The following is a 16,430-nucleotide window of genomic DNA, read 5'->3' on the forward strand; positions in this document are numbered from 1 at the left end:
AATAATAATAATAATAATAATAATAATAATATAATAATAATAATAGCATTAATATTAATAATAATAAACAATAATAATTAATTGCAGTGGAAGCACAGCTAATTATTTGTTGTAAAATTTGATGAAATATTTGCTAATGAATAAATATTTCAAATAAAATAAGAATGAAAATACTGTAAAATATTTTAATGGATCAAATTTTAAAATGTCTCACATTACAATTATTCTTTCACCATCTCTCTTCCTCTCTTCTTCATATACTCTATTCTTTTCTTTTTCTAAAATTAACAATAATAAATTTGAGACAATTCATTTGAATAAGTAAAATTTATAGATTCAAAGATTCATTTTAATCTAAATTATAATTTTTCCTCTATGCTAGCAATTAAATCGATAATAATTATCTGTTTTATAAATTAATTGGCAGTTTGAGCAAATAGGGTCGTTTAATTGCATACATATACTAAAAAAAAAAAGAGAAAAATGTGATAATTTTAGGAGAAAGAATTGTTGCAATGATTAAGTATAGCAATATCGATTTTTCTTTTTTTTTTTTTTTTCGAGAAGAGTTTTTTTATTTTTTTAAAGTAATTCAATGTTTAATAACACACAACAACTTGAATGTGTATTATGTATGTTTGCACGTGTATGTGTATCTATTTATTTACGTGTACGTATACGTGACGTGTAGGTATGTGTAAGCAAAAACATGCTAAATTTCTAATAGATAGTGAAAAGACAAATTATTAATTAATTTAATTGATGATAAAAAGGATAAAAAAGAAATAGAGAGAAAGAAAAAAATGAAATTTTCATTCAGAAAAAAAAAAAATAAAAAAGAAAAATTTAAAATAAACGGATCTAAAATTCAATACGTATATGTACGAATAATGGATCAAAACGTTTTGAATTAACTTTTGAAAAATTAGTGTCAATAATCAAATGTTGAAAAATTAGCAAATATTATGATCGATTATTTCGTTCCTTTGTTTTTTTTTTTGTTTATTTTTTTTTGTTTTTTGTTTTTTTTTTTTTGCTTTTTTTTAATTTATGCAATCAAAAAAAAAAAGGTAATTATTGATTTAAAAAATTTGGGTTGACAAGATATTGGCGTACAAGAAAAGAAAGAAGAAATTGCGGACAGTAGTAACAAATCGAAAATAATTGGTCAAAAAGAAATCTTTCTCTCTCTCTCTCTCTCTCTCTCTCCCTTTTCTCTCTATGTATTTATGGTAATTAATTAACTAATTAATGACTAAAGAAATGAAGGAAGAAAAAAGGAAGAATACTGAAATATTTCTCGCTAAAAATAAATTTCACTTTTATTTTTTAGAAATTAGGGAAAAAAGCAGAATAAAAGTAATTTTTTTTCTTTCATTCACTTTTATTTTTTCATTAAAATTTATAGAAAATTTTTATTTTTGGAATGAAAAAATAAAACAAAAAAGAGGAGAGGGAAAAAGAAGGAAAATTAAAAATTATATCAGAAATTTCACTTTCATTGCATTTCTATTTTTTTCTTTTCTTAATTAACAATAGTTCTATCCTTTCTTCTTCTTCATTATCATTATCATTGTTATCATTGTCATCATTATTTGTGAAAGTATTAGTGATAAAAGTAATAGTATAAGTAATAAAAAAGAAAGAATAGAAGTAGTAATAGTAAGAGTAGTAGACAGCAAATAGTAAAGTTAGTAAATTGAAAAATTGTTGTTAAACCTTTTTTTTTTTTTTTTTTTTCTTCTCATTGCTGACAATTAACGTAATTAATTAATTAATTAATTATCTCTATTGCTCATCTTCGAGAACGTAAATTTTTGACGCTGAAGCATTTTTGCCCGTAACAACTGATGAACGATGCTTTGCACGAATGAGATGTAATGAGCTTTCAGCTTGATCAGCTCGTCCTTCAGCATCCTCTAATTCACGTTGATATCGACGTACTCGTTGAAGATTAGCCATTGTTAATGATTCCTTAAAAATTAATTAATTATATTTATTATTTCATTTCAAAAAAAAAAATTTATTTTTTTTCTTTGGTAAACAAAATTAGTAAATTAAAGAAAAAACAATTTGTTAAAATTTTTTCGTTTTTTTCTTCTCATTTCTTCTTGTTTTTTTTTTTTTTCATTCAATAATAATAATATATGTTACGTAGTGGTTAAACTGTACAAAAAGAGAAAAAAGAAAATAAATTTGAATTATTATTTGTCAAAAAAGGAAAAAATTAAGTCTAAATTATTGTTCATAAAAAAAAAAAAAAAAAAAAAAAAAAAAAGAAATTATTCGACGTTTTTATTTTCAGTTATTTTTTAAATAAAATAAATGAAAGTTTATAAATTAAAAAAAAAAAAAAATAGAATGATTCTTTTTTATGAATAATAATAATAATAGTAGGAATTTAAATTTTCAGTTTTTAAGTTTAATTTTTTTATAAACTTACAGCTTCTCCAAGTTGCCTCTTTTGAATATTAAGTTTTTCAAGAAGTCTATCAGCCGTATCTTGCGCCATCACAAACATCTTATGCTCTTCATCAACTTGCATTTGAACCTCTTTGATACGTCGATCTTTCTTTCGAAGCGCACCTTGCGTTTCCTTATGTCGACGTGTTTCTTCATCTAATGCAGTTTCCAAATCACGTATACGTGTTTCAAGTTTAGCAATTACACGTTTACCACCCAATAAAGCTGCCGCTTCAGCTTCCTGAATTTGCACTTGCAATTGTTTCACCTGAAAATGAAAATAAAATTCATAAGTGTTTTTTTTTTTTTTTTTTTTAATGAAGTCAAAGACAAAAAAAAAAGCCTTAAAATTACTTTAATGAAATTTTGAAAGATAAGCTTAATTTAAATTTATTATTATGCCCAATGATACAATGAAACTTACATTAAATTCATTTCATAAAATTTAAATAGTTTAAAAAATTTTTCAAATTAAAATTTTACCTGCTCTTCCAATGATTTCCTGAGAGCATCAATTTTCATGGAATGTTCCTGCTCCTCATGCAACTGCTCAACTGCACGAGCTGCATCAGCTAATGCACGATTAGCACGCTCATCTGCTGCATGCAATTCTTTTGTTGCTTCATCCAAATCAGCTTGTGCCGTAGATAGTTCAGTTTCCAATTTATTTTTAATTGCTGTTAAATTATTATTAACTGATACCAAATCAGTTATGCGACCCTTAAAAAAATATTAAATTTTAATGGTAAAGAAAAAGAGAGATACCAAGAAAATGTAATTTTATAATTTTAATTAAAATCTATACACAACTGATAATTATTTCATTTAAAATAATATATAGAGTTAAAACAAAAAAAATTTGAATCACTTAAGAATTTTTTTTCCTTTAATTTTTATCAATTAAAAATATTTTTTTAAAGAAAACTTTTACATTAGCTTCTTCAAGGTCAATTTCAGCTTGTTTACGCGCACGAATTGCATTATCAAGCGCAACTTTGCATTCTTCCAATTCGGCGCTTAATGCTGACACTTTACGTTGCGCCAAAGCATACTAAAACATTTTCACATTTCATCCTTTCTTATAAAACAATTAATCATTTTGTAAATGGGCAGAGAGAGAGAGAGAAAAAAAAGCATTTCTAAAAAAAAATTAAAAATTTAAAAAAATTTGTGATAATAATTTTATTAAATTTTAAATAGGAAAACTTCTTGTGAACTTTATAAAATTAAAAAAAATTCATTAATAATGTTTTTGTGTAATTATGAAAAAAGAAAGAAAAAAAAAAAATAAAACTTTTGCCTAATTTTCATTTCTTTCATAATGTTATAAAATATAATTAATTTTATTGAAAATTTAACATTTTTCAATAAATAAAAATTTAATACTAATTTATCTGAATTTTAAACAATGATAGTTATTGCATATTAATTCTACAAAAGAAGGAAAAATTTCTCTTTTTATTCTCAGTGAAAAAGAATTTAAAATTTTCTTTGAAATGTGATTAAAATAAAAAAAAAAAAATTATTAATACTTTATTGGATTAAGATTATTTCATTTTTCTAGGTAACAGATATTAAGAATTGATAAAAATGATCGTTGATAAAAACTAAATTGATAAAAGAAATTGATAATACACAATAAGACATTTTGGTAAATGTTACATTAATTATGGATAGTTTCATTAATTTGCATATTATTATCAAATTAAAAAAAAAAATGAGTTATACCTGATCGAGAGTTTGTTGCAATTGACGTTGTGTATCTTCAAGTGATGCTTGCAATATTTTAAGTTGCTCACTTTGTTTTTTGATTGTCTTTTGCGCTTCAATATTTGCTCGATTTAAATTATCAACGGTCATTTCAAGTTCAGCAATTTCTGCTTGATATTTTTTCTTCAAACGTGAAATTTCTGCCTGAAATTTAGAAAAAAAAAAAATCTTTTTTAGATCCAGTTTTTATTTAAATTAATTAATTGATAAAACAGTGAAAACTTTTTTAATTATTTTTTATTATTAATGCAAATTCTTTTATTGTTACCAAATTTTATTATTTAAAAAATTTTCTTGTAAACTTACCTTCATACGTGCTTCAGCATCAGCTAATGCAGCTGTAAGACGATCAATTTCAAATTGCATATTCTTACGAAGTGCTTCCATTTCTTCCTCCTAAAATTTAACAAATCATTGCGTTAATTGATTAATTAGCATCAAATTAATTAACTTATTCTATTTAATTAATATTGACACAATTATATAAATGTTCCTTCCTCTTTTTTTTTAAATAATTTAAAATGATTTTAATAAGTTTATATGAAAAGAAAAGTGTTTTCGTCCCTTTAAACATAAAATTTTAATTTTTCAAAAATTCATTATAATAATAAATTCATACTTTCTCTTGCAAACGACGTTCCATTTCGATGCGCAGTTGTTGCAATTCAGCAAGTGCACGCTGCGCACGATTTTCAGCATCACGTCGTGCTGCTTCTGATTCTTTTAGCGCTGTTTGCAATTCACGAATTTCACCAGCTAATCGAGCATTTTCAAGATCAAGCTCATGCAATTTACGATTTGCATCAGCAAGTGCTTCCTTAGCTTCATGTAAATCATCTGAAAAAAAATTATTAATAAAATTTTTTTTTTTTTTTGTAAAATTAAATTTTTTCCCATTTAATTAAAATTTTTAATGAAAAATCTTCTTCATCATAATCAATAATTTTAATAAATTATCTCTTTATTCCTCACTTTTTGTCTTCTCCATTTATTTGTTTATTATTTTTTTAATTATTATTTTATTGAAAAAAAAAAAAAAAAAGGTATAACCTTGTAATTTTTTATTTTCACGAGCTAATGCTTCCTTCTGCTCCACAGCTTTTTCATATAAATTCTTCATCTTTTGTAATTCTGCTAATGCTGCACGAGCTTCTCGTTGTGCTGCTTCAAGTTCAACGGTAAGTTCATCGATACGTACCTAAAAATTTTCCCTATTATACTTTAATTTTAATTTAAATTAATTGAATTTTCCATATTTTAATTTAAATTAACAAAAATGAAAAGAAAACAATAAAATAAATGGCAAAAATATTGTAAAAGATGAAAAGAAAAGAAAAAATAAAAAAAAAAAAAAGAAAACAATTTGAAAATGTTTTATAATTAAAATTAATATAATTTTAAATTATTAAATTAACAAATTTAATTTATTGATTATACATAAATATATATTAAAGAAATAATAAAAGTTTGTTACTTTAAGTTCGTTGACTGTTTTTTCCAATTGCTCTTTAGCACGTTCAAGAATTGCAATTGTATTTTGTGCTTTTTCCAAGTCAACAATAAGTACTTCAACTTCACTTTGTAAACGTGATTTAGCTTTTTCAAGTTGTGAAATTTTTTGTAGCATTATTTCAATTTGTTCTTCATATTCTGCTTGTTTTTGTAGCATTTTCTTTCGTAAATCTTCAACCTGAAATAAAAATAAACAATGAAAAAAGTTAAGAAATGTTTAATTTAAAGTGACAAAAACAAAAATTTAAACTAAACAAATTTGAGTAAAGGGAGACAGGAAGAGAAAATAAAAAACAGTAAAATTTAAAATGAAATAATTTTCAATTAATTTAAAAAAAAGAAGAGAGAGAGAGAGAAAATAAAACAAATTAAGAAATATTTGATTTAAATCGAAAAAAAAAAAAAAAACTTCAAAATAAACAGAAACAGAAAAAAAAATTCATCATAGTCTAAAAATGAAATAATTTGTAAATTTAAAGCTAATAATGACAATCGTTATTTATTAATTTTTAATAATTCCAAAAAAAAAAAAAAAAAATTCTTTTTTTTTTTTTGCTCCAATCTAAATGATTAAGGAAATTAAATAAATGAAATAAATCATTCGCAATAGTAGCAATAATGAACTTTTAAAATAATATTTATTAATTGTAAATATTTTAAATTACAAAATAAATTTAAAATTATAAAATTAAAAAAAGAATTTTATATAAAATTAAAAAATTGCTAACCTCTTCATGATGAAGAGCAACTTCAGCATCAAATTTACTTTTCCATTGAGTAATTTCAGTATTTGCTAATGCAAGTTTATGCTCAGCTTCTGCACGAGCTGCTGATTCTTCATCTAATGCTGTACGGACAGAATCTAATTCCAGTTGTACCTGATGAAGTTGTGCTTGAAGTTGAGAACGTTCCTGAAGAAAAGGAAACAGAAGAAAGTTAAAAAGTGAAAATTTAAATTTAAAAAACACTAAAAAAGAAAATAACATTAAAAAGAGAGAGTGGAAGAGAGAAAAATCTTTAATCATTTTTTCTTATTCAAAATTAATTCTCAAAAATTTTTAATTTTAACAATTTTTACTTTATCACTTTATGTTTTTTTTTTTTTTTTTGCTTTACAATTTAATTGAACAATTCAATAACTGATTTATTCTTTTTTGGAAATGAAATTAAAAAAAGAATCTATAAGAATTATAATTTAATAAACATTTATTTCCATCTTTTTTTTTCAAAATTAACGCTCAAAAATTTTAATTTTTATAATTTAATCATTTTATACTTACTTTTTCTTTACAATTTAATTCAATAATTAAATAATTTGTTTATCTTTTTGGAAATGAAATTTAAAAAAAAAAAAAATCTATATGAATTGAAGAAGAAGACGAAAAGGAGAAAACATACACGTTCAGCGTCTTCCAAACGTCGACGTGCTTCCTCGAGTTGTTGCGCAAGTTGATATTTGACGTGTTGCAAATTATCCAATTGTACTTTCTGATCATGAATCTAAAATGAAGTAATTAATTAATTAGTTAATTAGTTAATGGGTTGACTGGATAATTTACAGACTTAAATTAGAATAATAAATGACTAAATAAATAAATTAATAATTAATTAATTAACTAATCAACAATTTGGTTGATTGGATTATTTTCAAATAATTAATAATTGAATTAGAGAAATAAATAAAAACATTGTATTTGTTTTTTTCAAAAATGAAAGGTAATGCAAGAATTTGTAGTCCGTAAATAATAATTTACATTAAAAACGAAATTTTTAAATAAATGAAAAATTGATATAAAAAAAAGAAGAATGAGAATGATATGATAATAAATAGAACAAAAAATACCAATGATAAAAATTGCTACACAAATAATTTATTTATTCATCTAAATCTTTTAACATTTAAATTTGGTAGAATTTCAAGTGTAAGAAAACTTGAAGAACTAATCCAAATAAATTATTACTTAAAATTTAATTATTAATCAGTTGAATATAGTCTTATTACAAAAATTAAATTTGGACAGTTGGGCAAATATGAAATTTTAATAAAAATAATAATACCGATACATAAGACAAATATATAAAATGTAAGTAATTAGGGAAAAGAAAAGTATTAATAATAAATAAAAGTAAAAAATAGACAAATTTAAAAAGATAAATTTATGATTTTGAATTTTTTTTTTTTTTTGAAATATTTAATATGATAAAATTCTCTTTTACTATATTTATGAATTTCATATTGCTGAACATTTTCTTTTATTTTTCGTTTCTTTTTTTTTTTTTTGAAATATTAAAAATGATAATTAATAAATAAAAATTAATAATGTTAAGAAAGAAAAAAAAAAATAAAATTCAAATAATTTTTAACCTCTTTAAGAAGATCATTATTTTCAGCTTGTAAACGTTGGCGCTGTTGGGCTAAATCATTTACATGTCGATTCAAATCTTCCACTTTATTGCTTAATTCGATTGTTTGCGCTTCAAAACGTTCCGCTGCCTTTTCCGCCAAATGCTATAAATTAATTAAATCTAATTGACATTTAATTAATTTAGCTAATCAGTAAATTTATTAAATGAATTTAAAAGTATCATCAAGAAAAAAAAAAAACAAAAAGGAAAGACTTTGCTTTGAAAGAAAAGAAAAAATGTTTAAAGTTAGTGAAAGTTATTTTTAGCGCATTTTAAGCGAATTGTTCAACTAACAAAATATACTTTACAAAATTTTCTTTTGAAAAAAAAAAAATAAAAGCGAAAAATTCTTCTAAAAACTAAAAAAAAAAAAAAAAAACATTAACAGCTGTTATCCATTTATCATTCAAAAGCATATTTTCAATTTATACAAATTTGCAATGTTTGCTGAAAATTTTTGAAAATTAAATTTTAAGCGCTGAAAAAAAAAACGAGAAAAATTGGTGATAATTTTTTCTTAAATTTGAAAGAAAAAAATGATTGTTGGAGATTGAAATAACAATTGAATAAAATTAAACAATAATAATTTTTTCTTTTATTAAATTTATTTAAATAATTTTCTCAAAAAAAAAAATTTAAAATCTCTTGTAAATGTTAAAAGAAAAATTTTTTTCAGCGTTTGAAATGTTATGAAATAAAAAAGAAAAATAAACAAAATTGCTAAATTAAATAAATTTTTTTTTAATATTTCTTTTTCCTTTTTTATTTTATTTATTAAACTATTCCAAATAAACGTTCAATATGCAAAGCAATAAGAATATTTCGTTTTCGTTCATTTCATTTCATCTTTTTTTTTTTTTAAAAAAAATCAATTTCTGTCAAATTTGAAAATTTTTCATTTTCATTTTTTTTTTTTTCATTTATTTCTTTTCTCTCTTCTCGTTTTAAATTTCACTTTTCTTTTCATTTGCTAAGTAAAAGTAAAATTTATTACAATTATACCTTAATAATTTGATATACTATTTATATTTTACATAAAAATAAACAAATTAAAAAATTTGATAAATTTATAAATATCAAATTTGGACAATTTTCTCTTTACAATATGTTTAATATATGATAAAAAAAAAAAGATGAAATATGTTGCAATTGTATTTTTATCTTTAAATATTTTTTATTTTTTAATATAAGAAAGGAATAAAGTTTAATAAATAGATAAATAAATAAATATTGATTTTAGATAATTTTTTTCTTTTTTTTTTTTTTTTTTCAACAGAATATTCACTTTTTTTTTTTGGTATAAAATTGAATTTTTGTTGATTAAACGAAATGCACAATTTGACAAGCTATTGTCAGTTATTCACTTAAAATTTATTATTCCGCTTGTCACATTTCAATTTCCTATTTGCATTACATTCAGTATTCAATTTTTATTTGCTAAACAATTAGCATTTTGTTTATTTTTTGATTCATTCATTTCATTCATTTCTATTTCTTTCTTCGTCTCATTTCATATTTTAACTTCTACAAAGAAAAAAAAAAAAAGGAATGAATTCAAATTAAAGTAATCATTTAAAAGCTATATTTAATCATTGATCATCTAAATTTAAGAATAAGCTTTAAAATCTATCTAATTTCTTATTTATTCTCATTTTCTCAATCAAAAAAAAAAAAAAAAAAAAACAACATTCGTTTTCTTTTCATTTTTTTTTTGAAAAATTCAACTAAATCATTCATTTTCTTCTTTAAGTTAAACTTCAATTTTTCATTTTTGTAAATTTCTTTTAATTTTTACTTTATTTTTTAAAAAGAAAAAAAAGAGAATTTTTTCGTTTTTTTTTTTTTTTTTTTTTTTTTCAGGACAATTTATCAAATTACATATGTTATTCCGATTGAATTCACAAAATCAAAAATAAGAATAAAATGATATTATAAGGATTTAATCATTGCTTTGTTTTGTTTCCTTTTATTTATTTCCCCCTCCCCTCCCCCCTACCTCTCTTTTCTTTTCTTTTTTAATTTCATTTTTGCATTTTGAAAAAGAAAAGGAAGATTCATTTTAGGATTTAAAAATATCACTTTTAAAAATGAAAATAAAATGAACATAATTCTTTTCTTTCATTCTTCTTTTTTTTTCCACTTTTAATCCACCATTTAATCTTTTATATCTATATATATATACTTTTTTCTTTTCATCTCAATTTCTATCTATCTTCCATCTTATTTTTTCATCCCTTCTTTCTCTTTTTTTTTTTGTAACATTTAAATGATATCATTAATCATTTTGTTATCAAAATATAGCAATCAAAAATTGAAAGCTTAAAAAAAGAAAGAAAGAAAATATTACCTTATCCTTTTGAAGTTGATCAATTGTTGCAGTAAGTTCAATTACTTCATGTTGCAGACGTTGTCGTTCACGATCAATTCTAAAATTTCAAACAATTCAAAAAATGGTTTGTTTCTTTTTTTTACTCTTGAAGAAATTTCAAATTTATTTTATTAGTAATTTGTTAAAAAAAAAAAATGACTTGTTTCTACATATTAAATTTAATAATCACTATTATTTCTTTTTTATCATCATTATCATTCTTTTTTTTTGAAATGATAAATAATATAGTTAATTTTTTTTTTTTTAAAAAAAAAATTACACAAATTAATAAACATTCACGCTAATATGTAAATAATTTTTCATTAATTGAGAGAAATTATTTTTGAAATTTACTTTTTCCACATATCAAATTTAATAATCACTATTGTCTTTTACCATTGCTTTTTTTGAAATGATAAATAATATTAAATAGTTAACGAATTATTTATATAGTTTATTTATTAAATAGTTAGGTTGAAATTTGTTTAGTAACAATTACATAATTTATAAACATTAATACTGATATATAAATATATTTTATTTGTTTAGAGAAATCGTTTTTGAAATTTTAAAAATTCAATTTTGTTTGATGAAAATTTTCAAATTTGGTGAAAGTTTGATGAAAATTTATAAATTTTATCATATAAATAATTTGAAAAGATGAAATTTATAATTCCATCTATGTTTCCATCCATATTCATTTTTTTTATTACAATACTAATTATTATTAATAGCCCATTGTTTTTGATTTTAATTTAGCAAAAATTTCTTTCTAATTAATTAAAGGGAAAAAATTAATTTCTAAAATATTATTTCATTTCACTAAATTACTAGAAAAAAAGAAATACGCAATTAATTGATTAAGCAAAACAAATCATTCGTTGTAATAATTGATTTTTTATAAAAAAAATTTTTTTTCTTCTATTTTTATTTCATCTGTATGTTTCACAAATATGTAAATAACTAATATGTAAGTTTATAATCAATAGATGAAAAGATTATTAAAATAATAAATATTATATTTGATTCCAAGTAATACTAATTAATTACTTCAATTTTCTTCCTCCATTTTCTTTCTTTTTTTTTGCAGTACTTAAAAATTAAAGCGAAGAAAAGCAATAATATAATTAAGTTAAAATGTTAATTTTTTCATTCAATCACTTTCTATTCTTTTTTTTTTTTTTTGAGAAAAAAAATGTTTTTTTAAAAAAAAAGAACAATAAACCAATTGTTATTTCGCATTTTTTTTTTTTACATTTTTAAAACTAATCATTAAACTAAAAGCGAAAAAAAAAGAAAAATGTAAGAAAGTTTTAACTAAGCTAAAACTGCTAATTTCATTTCTTAGTATTATTTCATTCATTACTACAAAATTTCAACAAATAAAATCGCTTTCTCAATTTATCACACTTTCTCATCTCTTTCATTCTTCTTCTTCTTCTTCTCCTTTGCTAATCATTATTAGCAATTATTTAGGATTTAAAAGTAAAAAGAAAATTTTTTTTTTTTTTTTTACTTTTTTAAAAGATGATTGAAAAAAAAAAAATGAATTAAATGGATTAAAAATGCTGAAATTTCTCGTATTAATCATTTTAAAAGGATGTACTTTTTCTTTTTCCTTTCTCTTTTTTTTTTTCTTTTTTTTATTTCAAAAAAAGTTTATTGAATGAAAAATTAATAAAATTTTATAAAAATTAAACAGCAAACAAACGAATAAAACTGTTTTTTTTTTCTTTTCTTTTTCCTTTTTTTTTTTTTTTTTTTTAATAAATAAATGAAACAACAAACTTTGAATTTTTCTTTTGTAATTGTTCAATTTGTTCAGCATAATCAAGACATGCATCTTGATGTTTCTTACGTAAAATATTCATTGCATCTTCATTTTCTAATTGTGACTCTTCCAAAAGTTTACGTAACTTTTGCAATTCCGCTTCACGTTTACGATTTGATTCGATCTAAATGTTACAAATGAAAAGTAAGCCGAAAAAAAAAAAAAAAAGGATAAAGAAAAAATAAAAATTTGTATAAGCAAAATATGTTAGCAGCCCTAAACAGATAAGTTAATAATATATTACGATGAAATATATTTTAAATAATATATCTGATAAGTTATCATGTGCCACATATTATACCTGACAAGCTATTTCATGTTAAAAGAATAAAATTAAAGAAAAAAGAAAATTTGTGTAAGCAAAATGAGTTAATAATTAATAGATTTATACCATTTTATATTATGATAAAATATATTTTAAATTGTCTTATACCAGATAAACTATCATGTATCATATGTTACACCTGATTCTGACATCTGATAAGCTCTTTTATATCCATCATAAATTACATTTGGGAAATTATTTGTTTTATTAATCCTATATCACATCTGATGAGCTATTTTGCTTTTTATCAGCTGATAAATCATTTCATATCACACATTATAACTGATAAATCATTTTAAATCATATTATATTTGATTTACCTGGCTATCAGTGGTACCTTCCGCATCTTCAAGTCTATCCGTTAATGCTATTAGTTGTACGCTAAGGTCAGCCCTTTCTCGTTCGATCTGAAATTGTTACATACATATAACTATATAAATAAATATTTATCTTACAATGATAAAAATTTTATTAACTTTAAAATTAAAAAAAAAAAAATTTATTAAATTATTTGATTTAACTTAATTTTATTTTTTGCAAAATCTAAACAAAATCTTTTGATTTGTAAAGGAAAAAATTTTTTTTATATTTTATATTAATAATATATATTTTTTTGAATCTTTATTGTGATAAAAGAAGAAAAAAAAAAAAAAAAGAATTACTCTATTTCGAAGTTCACGTTCGGATTCGAGATCTTCTTGCAGTAGACGAATCTTGTCCTAAAATAAAGAGAAAGATGAATAAATTAATTTACAAAGCTAGATGATAGTAGTTAGTTTAATATGAATGCATAGATGGTAACAATTTAAAGAAAAGCGATAATAATATTAACATAAATATAATTGGAACAAATTTTTATTAGTTAAAAATAAATAAATAAATAAAAATATAATTCATCTATTTTCTAAAGAATAAAATTGTGTTGATTTAATTTAATCAATTATGGTATCGTTTTTTTTTCTTCTTTTGTTAAATGTACAAAATTTTATTCAAATTAAAATCATAAATATGATTTTATCAATTCTTTTTTATTTTATATTAACGATTTACTAATAATGTGAAATCAATTGATTACTTGTAATCACTTCAATAATAATCAATAAAGTGTGAAACTTTTCTAAAATAAGAAAAAATGATAAATTAAGTAGAAAATTAATTCAGTAAATCATTAACTTTTCCCTTTTTTTTTGCTTCAATTTTTTATATTCAAAACATTGAAAAATCTGATTTTGTTTTGTTCGAAAGATTGAGAATTTCTCAAAGCAATACATTTAAGTAGCATAAATTATATTTTCGGTTAAAAACGAACATCAAATTAATCTGAAAGCAAACATATACTTTAATCATTTTAAGTCCTCTTGAAATGGATAAACGAAGGTTAAAATTTGTAAACAAATTACCCAGCAAAAATTTTTTGAAAATAATGATAAGTTGATGCATTTCTTATCTTTAACTTATAAAGATCATAATTAAGTGTGAATAGGAATCGAAAATCAAATTAATTTAATTAATAAGAAAGCAAATTATCTTGCCTTTTAAAATGAGTGGTTCAATGACTAATTAAAATTATCACTTCAGTTTTTTGAACTTTATTTTGCATGTTAAGTAAAACTTGTCAGAAACATATTTGCCGGAAGGAATTTCAATGAATCTCTAATTTTAAATTTTAAACTTTCATTCTCATTAGTGATTAATATTCAAACAACAAGTGATAAAGTAATAATGTTTTGATACAGTACTTTATAATGCTTGGCTAACATAACTAGATATGGTAGTGGCGTACACTTAAGGCTTATTTTGTTCTCAAATTATATAAAACTACAAAAATATAAATTTTGCTTTGAAAAATTGAAGAAATATTACATATAGCACTGCCGTTTTTTTTTTTTTTTTTGCCTGGTATTAAACCTTATTTCACATCGATTACGGTAATACCGTATTCCATAACGATGGCATCGTATGATAGCAGTACTGTATATTTCAAACTTATTTTATTCTCAAATTAATTAGCTAAGGTATGCTTGAATGAAAGATATACTTGCAGTGAATGGAAAAAAATTTAAAAAGGGAAAAAACAAAGCAAAGTATAGAAGTTGAAAAATGAATGATTTAAATTGAAGCGATTTTTTTTATTACTAATTCATTTGAAGAGAAAAACAAAAAAGTTTGAAGTTTTTTAAAAGATTTTTTCAAAGCAAGTATTTTTTTGAACAAAATAATTTTTTTTTTAAAAAAAAGTTTCTTACAAACATTTCAACTCATCGTTTTTTTCTTTTTATTTTTCAAAATTTAACTCTTAATTCAGTTAGTTGAGGGAATAGGTATAATTATTTCTCAAAAAAAAATCTTTTCTTTTCTTGTTAATTTCATTTCCTTTCTATTCTCTTTCAATAATAAATGAACATAACATTCCTTTAATTATTAATTTATACAGGTCTTTTTTTTTATCCTTTTTAAATGATGAAATGCAATTACTTTTGTTTAAATGAAATAATTTTGTAAAGTGTCGTTTTTTCCTCCTTTTTTAAAGATTATATTAAACTTTTCTTTATCCTATTATTGTTTCATTTTTTTTCGTTTTATTCGATCATAGCAAATAGAAAATCTAATTGAATATTTAATGTAAATTATGACGAAATTACATTCATTTCCTTCAAGATAAAAGTTTAAACTTTATATATTTGACTTTAAACTTTTGTATATGAATATTCTATTAAAATGTGTTATTTTAATTAGAGCAATAGAATATCAAACAACTGACTTCAAAATAAATTAAATTCATCATAGCATTTACCATAATTGCATCATCTATTAAACTTCAATAATTAGTTACCCTATATCAATAATGAACTTTGTTATACTATTATTGCCACTTCTATTTAAAATTAGTGCTTATTTCCTTGCTAACTGATAACAAAATAATTAAATTTAATCATGTATCAATTTTTTAAAACTTAAAATTAAAAAAGAGGCCAGAACAGACAAAAAACTAACAAATAAACAAACAAACAAACAAACAACTAAATATAGCAATGAAATAATAAAAAAAAAAAAAAATATTATTTGATAAGGAAAATAAAATCTAATTTACCTCCAAGCGAGTTAAACTTCCCAAATCGGCAACCGACATACTACCGAATGCTGCCGGTAAACCACCAAAAGCACTCATTGATGGACTTTTGTAAAGCGCAGCTGAAGGACTTCGATACAGTGAACCGGACATCGTTTCCGTTTCTTCTTTTCTATTTCGTCTCACTTATTAATTTTCCCTTTAATTATTGTTAAGCTAATTATGCTATCATTTAAATTAATTTAAAGAAGAAATGGAAAACGAAAAATAGAGTGAAATTTTTTATCGAAATGATAAATTTGATGGCAGAATTTAAGATATTTTATAAATCAGAAAAGACACACATTTGTTAGGAATTGCAGAAAAAAAAGTAAAAATAAGAAAAAAAAAAACCTAAATAGACTGTTATGATAATATATCAGGAATAGCTTAAAACATTTAGTAATATTGTTGTTAAAGTAACAACAAGTAGAAAAGAATTACTACCGTTCATAATTCTTACAAAAAAAAAAGAGAAAGAAAGCAACCGGAACAAATTTCAAAGAGATATGATAATGAGGAAAAGGTAGAAGAAAAATGATAAGAAGAAAAAGAGGATTGAATGGAGAGAGAGAGAGAAAAAGAAGCAATTTGATGAGTTAATTAGTTAGAGTTAAATTGTGTAATAGAAGCTTTTTTTTCTTCC

General features: G+C 21.7%; 1 protein-coding gene across 2 annotated transcripts; it reads right to left on the bottom strand.

The window, feature by feature from the left end:
• Positions 1-1,788: 1,788 nt before the first annotated feature.
• Positions 1,789-15,898, bottom strand: Bma-unc-15 (the record flags this gene model as incomplete). Of its 2 annotated transcripts, none has more annotated exons than XM_043080937.1 (17): positions 1,789-1,974; positions 2,444-2,731; positions 2,947-3,183; positions 3,395-3,514; positions 4,192-4,377; positions 4,540-4,629; positions 4,853-5,070; positions 5,284-5,431; positions 5,708-5,923; positions 6,474-6,656; positions 7,144-7,245; positions 8,111-8,254; positions 10,499-10,577; positions 12,308-12,474; positions 12,996-13,082; positions 13,338-13,394; positions 15,767-15,898. In XM_043080937.1, the coding sequence occupies 17 exons, from the start codon at positions 15,896-15,898 to the stop codon at positions 1,789-1,791; spliced, it is 2,640 nt and encodes an 879-aa protein (XP_042936871.1). The 2 variants fall into 2 exon arrangements, with proteins under 2 accessions (XP_042936871.1, XP_042936872.1); XM_043080938.1 differs by having other exon boundaries at positions 15,767-15,844.
• Between the last annotated feature and the right edge of the window lie 532 nt (positions 15,899-16,430).

The sequence above is a fragment of the Brugia malayi genome, assembly GCF_000002995.4.
Source record: "Brugia malayi strain FR3 genome assembly, contig: Bm_v4_Chr3_scaffold_001, whole genome shotgun sequence".
Classification (NCBI taxonomy): domain Eukaryota; kingdom Metazoa; phylum Nematoda; class Chromadorea; order Rhabditida; family Onchocercidae; genus Brugia; species Brugia malayi.